This window comes from Cebus imitator, unplaced genomic scaffold (assembly GCF_001604975.1).
Source record: "Cebus imitator isolate Cc_AM_T3 unplaced genomic scaffold, Cebus_imitator-1.0 Scaffold23, whole genome shotgun sequence".
NCBI classification, from domain to species: domain Eukaryota; kingdom Metazoa; phylum Chordata; class Mammalia; order Primates; family Cebidae; genus Cebus; species Cebus imitator.
Window position 1 is genome coordinate 10,680,557 of NW_016107338.1, and position 16,709 is coordinate 10,697,265.

The 16,709-nt window shown below is 33.3% G+C and overlaps 1 protein-coding gene across 7 annotated transcripts in view; it reads right to left on the reverse strand.

Annotated features, from left to right (window-relative positions):
• Positions 1–16,709, reverse strand: part of EHBP1 (EH domain binding protein 1) — a 333,194-nt gene that overhangs the window by 82,321 nt on the left and 234,164 nt on the right. For all 7 annotated transcript variants that reach the window (XM_037736195.1, XM_037736194.1, XM_017522174.2 and 4 more), the window contains 2 exons: positions 14,703–15,605; positions 8,956–9,099 (listed from right to left, as the gene is read on the reverse strand). In XM_037736195.1, the coding sequence (XP_037592123.1) occupies positions 8,956–9,099; positions 14,703–15,605 (1,047 nt within the window). The remainder of the gene's footprint in view (positions 1–8,955; positions 9,100–14,702; positions 15,606–16,709) is intronic.

The window sequence follows — 16,709 nt, forward strand, 5'->3', positions numbered from 1 at the left end:
TAAAAACTCAAAAGGGAAAATTAACGGGATGTGGTTTACATTGCCAAAGACTGTTCATTAATTACCAATTTAATCACTGCTGGAGGCATGACATTACAAAAATCTGGCTGAAAGTTCTAATAGATTATGAAGACCACCTAAGAAGAGTGACCAAGAAATGTACAAAACAATTAATACTGTTTCACTGCTATCAAAGACATTCAGATTATTTTACATCAAGTGAAGCAAAGGAATTAGTAGCTTCACACTGCCACCACTAGGAACTGTAAATACAATAGCACACAATTAGTAATGCACATGTGACTTTTCATTCAAGGCATATATCCTTGGGAAAGCAGGAACATGATAAGAAGAACAAAAGAAACATTAAAAAACAAAATGAATAAAGATTTAAAATTTACTCTTGTGCATGCTGAGCAATAACAAAATAGGCAATATAAAATACAGCTTTAGTAATGGTGATATTCATCCTGGGATGTTCAATACGGCACTGAACAGGCATATGGAAAATGTCCACAGCCATTAATACTTGCATAAAAGAAGTGTTCCTGATGCTAAGACACCTAGCCCTAGCTTCATGCATTCATGGCAACCTCAAATAAGACTTTTGAGGCTAGGGGTTTATGGCCACATAATAGAAAAGATGCTTTAGTTTTTTTTTCCTCCACATCAATGCTGGTATTTTGTATGACTTTGAAGATATGCTAGCAAGCTAACAATATGTTTTCTAAGAAGTCTAGTAACTATTGTTAGGATAGCCGACTTCAAATCAACTTACATTTAGACATAATAGATAAACTATTATTTAAAATAATATGGAATAAAAATCACTGCTTTGTATGGAGCTATTTATGCTGAACATAGAAGTACACTGGCATTCTTCTCCTCTAAAATGCAACTATAAAAAGATCAGCTATACATTCAAAGTGTCTTACTGGTCTGAAATAGATTTTATACATGAAATATTTTGGTGATTGTGTTGAAGTAAAAAATAAGGATATATTTTCATTTCAGTGCCCTGGGCACAGACAGTCCAGCTCATAGGGAGAATAAAAATTCCTAAGTAAAATCTGTATATTATTAAAGGTTTTAGATTTTTTAACTAAAAACTCACTCTGTATGTTACTAAAGATTTAGTAACTTAAATAATAAGTGATAATTGACATCCTTTCATACAAAATTACAAATGTAAAGTCAAATTACTTCTTCCTAATAGTAGAAGTGATAATATGTGTAATTAGGAAAAAGACAAAATTTTAACTTGAACTTAATTTTAAAGTTTTGATTCCTAGGAGGCTATTTAAGACAGTCAATATTTATAAATATGTAAGTATAATCTTATACATAATTTTATGATGTTACATACTTAGAACACATACATACGAAAACTACAGGAAAAGATACTATCAGAAATTACCAAAAAAAGTTCAGTGTTTTTTACCAAGTGAATGGCAAATGCTTCTTTTATTATTTAAAGAATATCTAGTGATCTTATCTCAATCTGCTATAATTATCAGCATGACAGACTAGTGCCATTTAAATCAATAATTTTCAATGAACATCAAAAGTACACAGTTGACGTCTCACCCTTCATGGCCATAAAATACCTGTCAAAAGTAAGTTGCAAAAGACTAACTTGCATTCTCTTAGTTCTCTTAAGCCATTTGGATTCATTTCCAAAGGTGAGTTTAAAAAAAAGTCACTGTGTGGTTACTAGTCTTTCTAGTTAACTAAGAACTGATCAAACTAAAATCCTTTCCCATGTATACTGTTTTCTTTAGAGGATTCAAACATTCCTTCAGGTCTTTAAAGACAGATACTGCAAACCTTCGGACTTGTTAACTTGCAGTTTGATTCTGCTACCTGCTACATGAGAAAAGGCTCCTGAACCAGTTGAGTGTAATAGGTGGGTCATTATGCCAGCAGATTAAATATTAGATGAAAAACTTCGTCTGTTTTATAATAGCATTGTAATTACTTTCTGATACTTCTTTCTAAAATGCTTCCAGATGCCTAACAGCTATCTGCAAATCATACTCTTATGCTACATAAACATTGCTTAAACAAAACAAAAACATATTTACAAATTCATTGACGATTAGGCTAATTAGACTGAAGTTTCATCCTGATTCTTTTTAGATTTTCTACATATAAAATAGATTTTATTCTTTTAAAAAAGTTATAAACTTATATAGCATCATTCTTCTGATACGTTCAAAGTGCTTTACCAACATGCTAACAAAAAGTCCAAGGACTGTAGGTAGCAGGACTGTTATCCTTTATTTTGCTTACAGTGTATGAATTCTAAACTTTAGCACATCAAGTGCAATTATCTCTTTCAGATACCTATACAAGTATATAAGTGTTATTAAATGGAATGGTGGGTTTATTAAATGCATTTTTTAAAAAGCAATTATATTCCAATGCAAAGTAATTAGCAAAAGCATGTGGAACAGATTAGATTGGATTTTATTTTGTTTATTTTTTGTTTTTATTTTATTAATTTTTTGAGATGGAGTCTTATTCTGTTGCCCAGGCTGGGGTGCAGTGGCATAATCTTGGCTCACTGCAACCTCTGCCTCTTGGGTTCAAGTGATTCTCGTGCCTCAGCCTCCAGAGTAGCTGGGACTACAGGCATGTGCCACCACACCCAGCTAATTTTTTGTATATTTGGTAGAGATGGGTTTTGCCATGTTAGCCAAGCTGGTCTTGAACTCCTGACCTTAAATGATCTGCTCACCTTGGCTTCCCAAAGTGCTTGGATTACAGGTGTGAGCCACCCTGCCCAGCTATTTTTATTTTTTTGAGACAGAGGCTGGTTCTGTTGCCCAGGCTGGAGTACTGTGGTGCAATCTCTGCTCACTGCAACCTCCACCTCCAGTACAAGCGATGCACCACCATGTCTGGCTAGTTTTTCTACTTTTAGTGGAGATGGGTTTCACCACATTGGCCACGCTGTTCTCGAACCCCTGACCTCAGGTGATCTGCCTGCCTCAGCCTCCCAAAATGCTGGGATTACAGGCCAGATTAGCTTTTAAAATTCTATTTGTACATATCTGGGGGGAAAGTATATGGGGAAATGGAATAATAAAGAAAAATAATAAAAAAGGAAAGTTTTTCTTGGAGTATTATGTTTATATATTATACAGTCAAGAAGGCTCCTTTAGATTACCTGCTGTGTAGACTGCTGAAGCTACCAAACTCCTGAGTTGTAATTAAAAAAATGATTTAAAGTACATGTGGAAAACAATGAAAAACACAAATATCACACCTAAAACTTACATTAGTCAAATCCAACCTTTGAAAATCTTCATAGAACAAAAGGAACAGAAAGAAAAGGAACATAAAACACAGAGAACCAGAGCAATGAAATAATTTCAGGGAGCAAATGAAACAGGTTAATGCACAAAGATATGAGTGAATCATGTAAACAGACTTGAAAGGCAGTAAGTGGTTGTACCAAGTATTCACTAAAATATGCAATCGTAGTCCAGCCAAAAATTTAGAAAAATTAAAAGGTTTATGGTATCTGTGTTGGTGAGTTGTCCTTTGAGGGAAATTACAACTTAAAACTTTCCTGAGGATAACTTAAATGGAATATGTACATAAGGATCCACCCAATAAGATTACCAAGAGTTGTTTTCAGTGTCTTAGAAATAGCTTTCCAGGCTAGCAGCCTAAAGCTATACTCATTTTGAAAGGGACTGTTTTGCAGAGTGTTGTGATTCAAGGCAGAACTGAAAGCTGAACTCTAATCAGAGTCCCAGAATATGGGAGAAGCAGGTGTGTGTAAGGATTTGGCAAACACACATCATAACAACAATGAAAGGTATCATAATGTACGATTGGAGAATAGCAAGAAGAGCATGTTACAAGCTTAAGTCCCCAAGTGGCAAAAGTAATCTGATCTGTAACTGACTTCAGACAAAGGAACACTAACTTTCTCTGCTCAATCCTGCTTTAAAGACCTTCAGAGAAACATTTATTTTTTTCTGTTTACAGACCTACTAAGAACCACTTTATAACAAAGTTTTCATGTTTAAGCTCATTTTTTATTAGTTGACACTCAGAGGATATGAAAAATAGCCTGTCACTATTTCCTTCATTTATTCATTCAACAAACATTTTCTAAATATTACTACTTGGTGCTGGGCATACAAGGTCCTTGTACTTTTAAATAGCGGACCACTGACTGAGAGAAAGAGACTTGTATGTAGATAATTATATTGGGATGAGAGTATGCTGTGATAGAGAATAATAGAAAAAGATATAGGAAAGAGATTTAACTTTACTGCAAGGAGCCATGAGGGAAGTGCTTATAAAAGTGCTATTTCAGAAGAAACTATCAAGGGAAGATGGATATTTCAAGGCAACAACAGCAAATGCTTGACACAAGAATGAAAGTATGACACATTTCAGATACAGTAAGCAACTTATAACTGGACTGTACAATGAAAAAAATGAGAGAGAGGTAAGAGATAAGGCTCTAAAGGGAGGGGACAGGATTTGCAAGGACACGAGGCCATGCTGAGTAGTTCGTAAGTTTATTCTCTTAGGGGCTACCAGATGGATTTTTTTTTTTTTCTTTTTGAGACAGAGTCTCACTCTGTCCCCCAGTTTTGAGTGCAGTGGTGTGATCTCAGCTCACTGCAACCTCTACCTCCCGGGTTTGATAAATTCTTCTGCATCAGCCTCCTGAGTAGCTGGGACTACAGGCGCATGCCACCATGCCAGGATAATTCTTTGTATTTTGGTAGAGATGGGGTTTTACCATGTTACCCAGGGTGGTCTCGAAATCCTTAGCTAAGGCAATCTACTCACCTCGGCCTCCCAAAGTGCTGGGATTACAGGAGTGAGCTACCATGCCCAGCCTACCAGATGGATTTTGAGGCTTCACATATTCAAATGATTACTTAAGCTTCCCAGTTATATCTTTTTTACATTTTATAAGCCTTTCTTTCCTTACAAGTAGATCTTTGCTTTCATTCCTTTAACCCTTTTCTGAATCCCCTGTAAATTCTCACTTTTTCTCAGCCCAGAACTAAATACAAAAGTCTCACAAGTAGCTAACTGTACTGAGTACACAGACATTGTCCCACACACTATATGCTTCTATTTAAGTACTATAATAGCAATTATTAAAATAGCTCTTCTCATTATTTTTGGTATTCACCAGAAGGACTTAGTTTAGTTGTATAGAAACAAAGTACACAGGAATAAAATAAAGAAATTGCTAAAGAAGTTTTAAACCAGTGATCTCTTAAGTAATAAGTAAGAACTCTTGTAACTCAACAGCCAACCCCCACCCCCAAAACAAATGTTAACTCAATTAAAAAGTGGGCTAAGGACTTGAATAGACATTTCTTCAAAGAAGACATACAAATGAACAACAGGTTACATGAAAAGATGTTCAATGTCACTAATCATCAGGAAAATGCAAATCAACATCACAATGAGATATCACTCCATGCTTATTTCTAACAAGCTATTGTTTGAAACAATATTGGCTATTATTTAGAAAACAAAAGTAGTAAGTGTTGGTGAGAATATGGAGAAATTGGAATCCTTGCATACTGTTGGTGGTAATATACAATTGTGCAACTGTTAAGGAAAATGTATGAAGGTGCCTCAAAAAATTAAAAACAAAACTACTATATGATCTAGCAATCCCACTTTGGGGTATTTACCCAAAAAAACTGAAACCAAAAACTGAAGATCTTGAAGAGATTTTAGCACTCCTATGTTCATTGCAGCATTATTCACAATAGCCAATATGTGATAACAACCTAAATGTCCACGGACAGATGAATGGATAAAAAGACTGGAATAGTGGTAGACAGGAACTGGAAGGAAGGGAAATGGGCAGTTACTAATCTACAGGAATTAAGCTTCAGCTAAGCAACGTGAATAAGTTCTGAAAATCTGCTATAAAACATTGTATCCATAGTCAATAATAATGTATTGTACACTCAATTTTTTTAAAAAAGAGTAGCTCTCACGTTAACTGTTCTTATCACAATAAAATAAAATGTCTAAAACATTAAGTCTTCCAATTTATGAACATAGTATGCCCTTCCATTTATTTATTCTTTTATATCTTTCAGAAGGTTTTAGTTTTCTGCCTGAAGGTCTTGCATATTTCTTGTTAGCTTTATTCTTAGCATATTATCTATTTTTAACATTCTTGTAAATATTTAGAGAATGTTTGTTTTTAATAAACAATTTAAAAAGATAAACTTTAAAATATAATTTACATGTAGTAATATGCATCCATTTTAAATTTGATGTTTTAACAAATGTATACTCCTGTGTAATCAGACACAATAAGGCTATAAATCTTTTACATCTCTCTAGAAAGTTTGCTCATGCTCATATACTTTTGCAGTCATTTCTGCCTACCCTGGCATCAGGCAATCACCAATCTGCTTTCTGTCATGCTACATTAGTTTTGCTTGTTGTAGAGTTTTATGTGAATGTAATTACATATGTCCTCTTTTGTGTTCTCAGCATAATATCTCCAAGATTCATTTACATTATTGTGTATTTCAGTGTCTTGTTCCTTTGTATTGCTGGGTAGTATTCTATTGCATGGGTATATCAGGATGTGTTTATTCATTTGTCTGGTGATAGACATTAAAATTTTGTCCTGTTTCTGGAGACTACAAACAAAACTGCTATAAAATTTTATAATAGCATATAAAAATTTTGAATAGCCATATGTTTTTAGTTTCTTTGGTTATGTACCTTAAAATGGAATTGTTGGGGTCATGTAAGTGCATGTTTAGCTTTATAGGCAATGGCCTATTTTTCAAGATGGTCGAACCATTTTACATTCCTACTGGCAAAATGTGAGAATTCTAGTTGCTCCAAATTCCTCTCACACTTGTTACTGTCAGTCTTTTAAATTTCAGTCATTTTCATAGTGGTATCTCACTGTGGCTTTGATTTTCATTTGCTTGATAACTAATGATACTAAAAATATTTCTTATGTGCTTGCTGGTCATTTGTATATTTTATTGAAACAGAATTTATTTTCAAATATTATGTCCAGTAATCTTGCAATTTTGAAGGGATTTTCTATGTACAAGTCATACTTCTAGTGAATAATGATAATTTTATTTGTCTTCTTTCATATGTTATATCTTTTGATTTCTTTTTCTTGACTTAGGTTCTATTCAACATTATGATGTTGAATAGAAGTGATAGTGGACTGTCTCTGTCACAAATGAAAAGCTTTCAATGTTTCATAATTAAGTATGTTTGCTATAGGCTTTTTATTTGTACATTTTAGCAGATTAATAAAGTAATAAAGTTCCTTTCTCTATCCCCAGAGGTTAAGAATTGCGGTTGTTTTCTCCCTGTGGACCATGAGTGGATGTTGATATTTTTCCAAACTTTTTCTATATGTGCTTGATTTTTCTTTATTCTGTTAATGTTGTCAATTACATTTCTTGATTTTTGAAAAATTAAACAATCTTGCATTCCTAGAATAAATCCAAATTGACCGTGGTATGGTAACCTTTTAAAATACTTCTGGCTTGAATTTGCTAATTGTTTTCTATAGGAGTTTTGCATCTATGTTCATAAATGAAATTTGCAAAGAATTTTCCTTTCTTACAATAAACTTAAAGTGATTTTGCTTTTAAGAAAAGCTAGATCATAAGAATGCCACATATTTATGCCTTATTCCATTGGGACACTTGTTCCTGGAAGTTAGCCACCATGCTATGAGGAAGCCCACACAAGAGAAGTAGAGAGACCATATGGAGAGGCCACATGTAGGTGTTCCAACTGACAGTCTGGCAGAGGTCTTATTAGCTGAAAGCCAGCCCCAGACAACATGGAGCATAAACAAGTCACTACCACTGTGTCCTATCTAAATTCTTAACTCACAGAATCTATTAATGTAATAAGATAGTTGTTTTATGCCAGTAAGTTTTGTTGTTGTTGTTGTTTTTCTTGTTATTTTTCCTGTAAGTAGAGTTGGGGTGTCACTATTGCCTAGACTGGTCTCAAAGTCCTGGGCTCAAGTGATCCTCCCACCTCATCCTCTCAAAGTGTTGGGTATAGGCGTGAGTCACCGTGCCTCATCCTGCAGTGGTTTTTAATGCAGCAACAGATAACTTGAAAGAGGGAGAGTGGGAAAATATCTTGGGACTGTTCAAAGCATAATCTCATGAGCAACAGGGTACTTCTTTGGGTAAATCTGAAACAAATGTAACAAGGTGAATCTGGCATGTAGCTACCTAGCTAAATTGCATAGAGCTGTTCTTTCTGGGAAAAACAAATACTAATACACGGTGGTGCTGTGGTGAAACTGTTCCAGTTTTCTGATTCCTGAAGAGGTTTGTGTCCCCCTAAATGTTAAGGGCTCCTATTATTATATGTTCATTATTATCTGTGAAGCATTACACAAAAATATGTAAAAAATGTGGTTTAATACAAGGATGGCAATATGTGACAGGAAAGTGCACTGACTCTGGAATCTAATAAGGCTCAGGTTCAAATCCTGGATACACCATTTACTGACTCTGTGACCTTGTACAAGTTACCTTCCCTATTGGCCTCAGTCTTCATGGAGTTAAGTAAAATCAAAATTATTGTTTCTGAAATACTTGTTAAGTATTCAATAAATAATGGACATCATTATTATATTCTAATATTTCCAACAAAATTAACTTCCATTGACAAAATACAATCTTAGAGTACAACTACAGTTATAAAATATAAACTAATAAAAAAACAGATTATTCATATATATGTGGAAATTATATTCCTGAATCTTACTTTTCCTCATCACTAACACCACTGTATAGAAATAATGACCAAATGCTCCTAAAAGCATGAATTTATGTTTATAGAAAAATAACATAGCAAAAATACAAGCAAATTACTTCCCTCCTCCCCATGATTACAATGAACAATTTAAGGTATTTTTTAACAAATGCTCCTTACATCACTTAGCTGCCTGTTGCAGAGTGGGGTGGCTGCGTTGGTACTGTGCTTATTCCCTGCCTTTAAAGCTGCATCTCTTCTTGCTTGCTCAAGCAGAACTCTTGCTCTTTCCTTAAGTTCTTCTTGTCTAGATAACATTCGATGCTTAAAAGCAATGATACAAAATTAGAAGCCAAAAAAAAAAGAACACATAATCTACATTTGTAAACTAATGAAAGGTTAGACAATCTGCTGAAATAATAGAGATCATGAATAAGATTGTAGCTTCATGAGATTACCTATGGAGAATATTAATATTGACTAGAAACCGTGGAATGAATACATAAATCTTGATATAAGGGAAATAAATCTTTACTATCTAAAACTGATTAAATTTAATTATAATTTTATTAGAACATATTCTCATTAGGTATGAGGCTCATATATATTATACATATTATCAGCATTTGCTCATAAACACAGTATAATCTAACAAAGAAATTTTTTAACGTTCAGAGTTTTATTTTCAGTCTTATAGAATTGATAACGTTTTCCAAATTTGAATGTTAATAAAATGTTAAATGTCTGTGGCAATAATTTAAATTCTTGAGAATGTTTATAGAAAATTCAAAGCCATTATATTTCATTAAAAAAAAAGTAAAACTAGTCTTCTCCATTGCTCACTATCTGTATAAAAACAACTGACAATATCAGAATTGGAAAAGTATTCTCCTGGATTAATCTGTAATTTTACAATATAATTTTGGAGAACAACAGGTATTGTCCATCAACAGAGATCAGTTCTTAAATGCATTTAAAAAAGCACAAATATTCATCTTCCTTATAGTCCAAATTCCTTTTTTTTCTACTAAGTAACCAACTTCTGGCTTTAGATGTCTATTATTATTATCTGGTACTTAATTTCTTTTACTTCCCTTTCATTGCATAGTTTTGGTTCAATCATAAGTATTACTTTCAAGGAAAAGAAAATAAGTACAGCTATTACTTTATTTCATATTATTTGAAACTATCTTTTTAAAGGTAAGTTCAGCATTTTGATGTTTCTTTGTGATCTTTATATTTTACTATTTTTTAAAGCTTTTTTTCTATAATCTTAAAGAAAAGATTTTTCTTAAAGTGTACAATTCAGTAGTTTTTAGTATTTCATAGGGTTATGAACGATCACCACTACCGAATTCCAGGACATTTTCATCACCTAAGATTTTTAAGAGGATTAAACAAAAATTCTTAATAGATACAAATAAAATGTATAAGTGATAATGATAGGTCTAAGTTCAGGTTGAACAGGACACAATAGAATTGGTCATTACATTTGACTGGTTACAATATCAACAGTGTCTCAAAAACAGACAAAATTAATTAAATGAACACTGAATTTTCAGTCAAGACATCAGGCTGTTAATCCCTCTTCCACTAATAATAAACAATGTAACCTAGAGCAGGTCAGTTAAAAACTTACATTCCATTACACGATGTTTAAGAACTGTGAAGTCAGACAGACCTGGGTTCAAATACCAGTTCCACCACTTAATTATGGGCAAGTTAATTTCTCTAAGCCTCAGTTTCCTCATTTATAAAATAAGGGTAAAAAGAGACCAACTCTCAGAAGGACAGAGCAAAGATTAGATAACAGTATAATGTATTGAGCAAAGGCGCACGGGAAGCACTGAATAAATGTTAACTATTTGTTTTAATCCCTCGATTTCCTAATCTTTGAAATGAGGGATCATCTTTAAAATCCCACTAGCTCTAATTTCTGTGATTTTATCGTCTTCAGTGATTACAGCCAGCTACAGAGACAGTGAAAAACTGTTTTGGTCTTAACACCAAAATCAAATCACCAAAAGACTATAAAATCACCAAGTGTGTTTAAGAGCACATAAACATAATTTTTTTTTCTGGCTAGAAATGCAATTCACTACAGATATTTCAGAAAATAAATATTAGTTAAAAAGAAGAAAAATAAAAAATCAGTAGTAGTCCTGGTATCCAGAGATAATCACTGTAGAATCATGCTTTTTTTCACTTACTGTATTTTCAGCATTTTCTCAAGGTCTTAAATATTTTTTGAAAACATATTTTTAAAAATTATTTTATTTTATTACTTTTTTGAGACAGGGTCTTGCTATGTCACCCAGGCTGGAGTCCAATGGCACGATCACGGCTCACTGCAGCCTTGACCTCTCAGGCTCAAGCGATTGTTTCACTTTAGCCTCTCAAAATACTGTGATTACAGGTTTGAATTACCATGCCCAGCCTAAAACCTGATTTTTAATTGACTGCCTTACATTATATTGTATAGATGCATCATACATTAGTTAACTTGCATTATTTTACTGAACATTTAGGTTGCATACAATTTTTTATGGTTATAAATAATGCTTTATGAATATCTTTAAAGGCAAATTTTTATTACACAATTCTAATTATTTCCTTAGGAAAAATTCCTGAAAGTGGGATCTAATGAGATAAACATTTTTAAGGAATGTGACGCACATTGTTAAATTGTCCTTCAGTAATGTTGACCACTTTGTATTTCGGCTATAATTACTTTTTAATTCTATTATGGTAAAAAAAAAAAAAAGACATTAAAGTGGAGAAGCACAGACTTTGAAGACAAGGTTGCTTTTGAATTCAAACTTTAACATTTATCATGTAACCTTAAGTAATCCTGCAAACCCCAGATTTCCCACATATAAAATAGGATTTGACTACTTATCTTATGGGTTGTAAAGTTTAAGAGATATGTGTAAGATATATAACTGTCATCACAAGTATTAGGTATCAAAATGGACAACATTATGACTTTGTTAAGTATGTAAAGCTATATTAAAGTTACTAAATTTTCTCAAATCCAATGCTTTTAATTGTAAGATTTGCTATTATTTTATGAACTACTAAGAAAGAACAAATGCTGCCAATTAAACTCTGATATACTACCTATTATAAGTAATACGTTGATTTCAGAGAAGTTAAAATGTAAAAAGATGTATATTTGAGAATTGAAATACTGTGTACCAAAGAGAAACAGATTTTTAATTGTCCAAAATTCAACTGGTATATGCAATTTTAAAAACCTACCAAATGTCAGCACCTATATTACACTGTTTATTGTTAGACATTACTTTTGCCAATCCAGTGTCAATAAAAACCTTTAAACTTACCCTAAGCAAAATTCTGACCAATAAGCCAATGAATGGCCAATGGAAACACATATGGAACTATCAATATATGTTGCTTCTATCAATAGATGTTGCTTCTATCATCCGGTAAACTTTAAACATCTGAATAGAATCACAGAGCGATGGTTTCACAGCTAAAGGGGTTCTTAAAGATTATTGCATTTAACAAACATGGAAAATAAGATCACAAGAGACTAAATGGCTAGTTAACATGTCACACTACTAATTACTGGGAGAGTCAAAATGAGAATCCAGGCTCACTGATTCCCAGTCCAGGGTATTTTTAATTTTAAACATCAATCACTTTCTAGTTTTAATTAAACATATTTGCCTTAAAAATCTGGTTTCTAAGAAAAATCTGGCCAGGTGCAGTGGCTCATGCCTATAATCCCAGCACTTTGGGAGGCTGAGGCAGGCAGATCACCTGAGGTTAGGAGTTTGAGACCAGCCTGGCTAACATGGTGAAACACTATCTCTACTAAGAATACAAAAATTAACTGGGCATGGTGGTGCACACCTGTAGTGCCAGCTACTGGGGAGGCTGAGGTAGGAGAATCACTTGAACCCAGAGGCAGAGGTTGCAGTGAGGTGAGATCATGCCATTGTACTCCAGCCTGGGTGACAGAGTGAGACTCCATCTCAGAAAAAAAAAAAAGAAAGAAAAAGAATATTGAATATTACAAGTCAGGGTCATCAAGTTTTTGCAATTGTCAATCACTAGATGTTTATTGGTTATCTACTATGTGTGGATATTATGTTGTCCTGAAAGCTTTCAGAGGGATTTAGCTACTTAGGACTTTTGATTTGAGGTTTATGATTAGGAGAACAGGGGCTTGCTTTAACAGCTATTCTACTTCTTTGATTCTAAGATGTAAATTCTTTCTTGATACCTCTGAAAGCTTATAAATGGCAGCATCTTACACTCTGTCATCCAGGTGGCAGTCAAGACATGGTTGTCTACCTACATATACATTGCTTGGTATTTCTGGTGGCATGATGGCAATTCCTTGACGTTTCAGTCAACACCACTTGAGGACTATTTGAGAGAGAAACATAACTCCAGGTTACTGTCTAAAAATCTTTTGTTGAAAGCTTCTGGCAAAGTCAAGAAAGTGCTATTATCAATGAGTATACTGATTTGGAAGAAAATCCCACAGACAGTTGTGGAGAAATGGTATAAATTCAGAAATTCTCTGATTTTTTGGTCTCAGAATCCCCATATATACTTAAAAATTATTGAGGATCCCAAAGAACTCTTGCTTATATGGATTATATCTATTGATATTTGTCATTTTTGATATTAAAATGGATACACTTTTAATATATTGTTTTTTTCATTTAGAAGTAGCCACAATGAACTCATTAGATGTTAACATATTTTAATAATCATGTAACCTTCAGAAAATTCCACTGTACTCTTGTGAGAGAATGAGAGTGATAAAGGCAAACAATGCCCAAGTATCATTATAAAAATAGCTTTAACTGAAAGGGACATGGAGAACTTCAGAGGCCCCTAAATCAGGCTTTGAGAACCATTTACTGTAACACAATGCTTTTGATGGCACAGAGGATAACTGTGTGGAAAAAAACAGGAATACCAACAACTCTAAATCAAAAAGTGATTCAGAAGAGTTGGATTCTAAATGCGAAAAACTTTTAGGAATAATACCTTAATCAATTTATTTTGCCTAAAATTTCCTCCTTATGTATATATAAGAGTGTTATATGATCAAATAATCTATGTCTAAATAAGTCTAAAAGAGGTCTTTCAATAGATATAAAAATTCTAAGTGAGAGGAAAACCATATATCATAATTTTATTGACAATGTTGTTCTTTTTTGTTGTGGTACACAAAATAACAGTATGTCTTATAACTGATGGTACCAGAGATTCGAGTAAAAACAGTAAAATATTAATATCATCAGTAAGAGAAAGGTTAAAACTGCACACTAGTCCCTTCATGAGGAGAAATTGGATGCTGCTGGGATTTTTAACCACAAGTAACGATGGGACTAAAAATGCCAATGAAAATACTTAAGGAAAATGCTTTAAATGGGAAATATTTAATTTGGCATTATACACTTTTAGAATGATGTTCTTATTAAATGGAATATTGAAACATTTTGCTTTATCTTATAGTAGAATATTGTTTTTATAAGTAATAATATTTTTATTTGAAAAGCTGACATTCTTTGTCCTTCAATTTTTTTTATAGCCTTATTATACAATATCCTTCAATACTGAAATTGGGATTTGTAAGCTTAAAATATTATATCATAAACCTTAAATATACAGCAGGCATATTTCAGGTTTTTCTTTTCTTGAGACAGGGACTCACTGTGTTACCCATGCTGGTTTCAAACTCCTGGGCCAAAGCAATCCTCTTTCCTCAGCCTCCCAAATAGCGGGGACTCAGGCACACACTACTGCATGGCCTCAGGAGTTTTTATAATAGAAATTATACTTCACCTTTAATCATTCATAACATCTATGAAAGCAAAAAGAAACAAAAACAGAGAATAACTAATTACTAAATACGGTATTCACCATTTTAACTCACTTACCTGGACTGTTTTTGATGAATGATCTGCATGATTTAAAGTGGTTCTATCAGCATCTGGATCAGACTCTGTCTGCCTCAGGGAAGTATGTTTTTTCTTCGCAAGGTCTACATCTCTATTATATGAGTATCCAAGTTTAGAAGTAGGAGATAAACTTGTTTTTTTGATAGGTGATTCTGGATCTGATCTACATTCTAAGGATCTGGAATTCTCTAATTTTTCTTTCTCCAAGTTACTACTGATGTCTAGAGTTTGAAGCTTTTGCTCATCTGTCTCCTCACAAATAAAGGGTGGAGATAGATCCTTCTTCTTATCACTAACATATAAGTCACTCAATTCTAAAGTCTCAGCTTTCAATAGTCTCTTTTTGCCTAACAAAACCTGTGCTTGGGTTGAATCTGTACTAGAACACATTCCAGGGTCATCGGATCCTGAAGTCCTTCCAGAGCTCTGCTGAGACTTTTGGGGTTCGGTGTCACTTTTAGTCCTGCGACAGTAAGGGGAGGCTGTGCTTGGACTAAGGTGATCATCAGGGGTTTGATGCTCACTTTCTGACTCTCCAACCCCACTATCATTTACAAATACAGAGTCATCCTGTGATAAGAAGTCTACTGCTCCACTGATAGGCTGTTGTAGTTCAGGCTCCCGCTTCAAATCACTAAGCTCTGCATAGAATTTTTCTTGATCAACAGAACTGTTTGTATCTGTTTCGTAGTTTCCAACTTTATATGTGCTTTTACTGCTGTTTTCTTCTATCTGAACGACATTTAGTTCTTGGCCACTGAAATGTGCCCTTATTTGATAGAGGTAAGTCATAACAGTTAGTTTATCAGGAATTGCTAATAAAACCATATCAGAAGGTTCCAATAACCGAGAAATCCCTATGCTGGCAAATCCATCGTATGCCTTCAAAGAAAGGAAAAACAAAAGATATATTGAACAGTTCACATAATTCATACATTTTAAAAAGAGCAAATTTTTAATTTTTGTTGTTTTTGTTGTTATTGGAGGGTACATGTTACTGACATTATGTCATATGAAAATATCAAAATTCCAAAAGTCAGAAATGTACAAAAGTGGGGGCAGAGGCAAGAAAAAAAAGGGTAATAAATAATAATTAAAATACTTTTTCCAATAAAGGAAATAAGCAAAAATGAGAGTTAAAGTTTTTAAAACTCTGAGAATGGACTTTTAAGATAAGGAACTAAGGTATAAAGAAACATTAGACTAATCCATATTGAGCTTTATCATTTCTATCAACCTCTCTTTTCCACGATCATGTAATTGCAGTGATTTGTGAAGAAAAAGCACAGCTAGATAAGTCAAAAGGACTAACTACTAGATTACCTGATATAAAATACAAATAAATGCAATTTAAACCTAGAAACAGAAACTTTTTTTAATGCTCAATTGAGACTGATTTTCATAATGAAAAGAGTGACTTCATTTTAATTCATCCATTTTGGAAAGAATGAAATGTTTTGAGTACTACAACCTAGTAGAGAATGTGAGGCTGCATTGTATTATTTTTGTTGGCCTTTAAATGACTGTGGCACATCAGGTTTTTCTAGTTTTGAATAATCAAAGCTGTTTCTCAATTTACAATTAATTATTGCTATCCTGAAATAACCCTTGAAAACAGCATTGTGTTGCTAGGAAGCATTAAAAGTATGACTAGGGGTTTAGATATACTCTCAGAGAAAGTAAGAACCCTGAAGATATATTATTGCTTTGGGATGTAAAATGTTTACTTTTTTTAGCAACCTAGATTAAAGATCATAATTCAAAGTTTTTCTTAAAAGACATATTAGGAAATTATGTAACAATTCAGAAGGAATCAGTCTTTTGCACTTACTTGTTAAAGTACATTTCTACATTTGAATTTAACCTTTGTCTCATATTCTTGTAGTTTAATAAACATTATGGAACAAGTAAGAAAGAAAATGAAAAATAAATTGTGATATTAAAACCTTTTCAATTTTCACAGCACTAGGCTTCATAATATAGGTA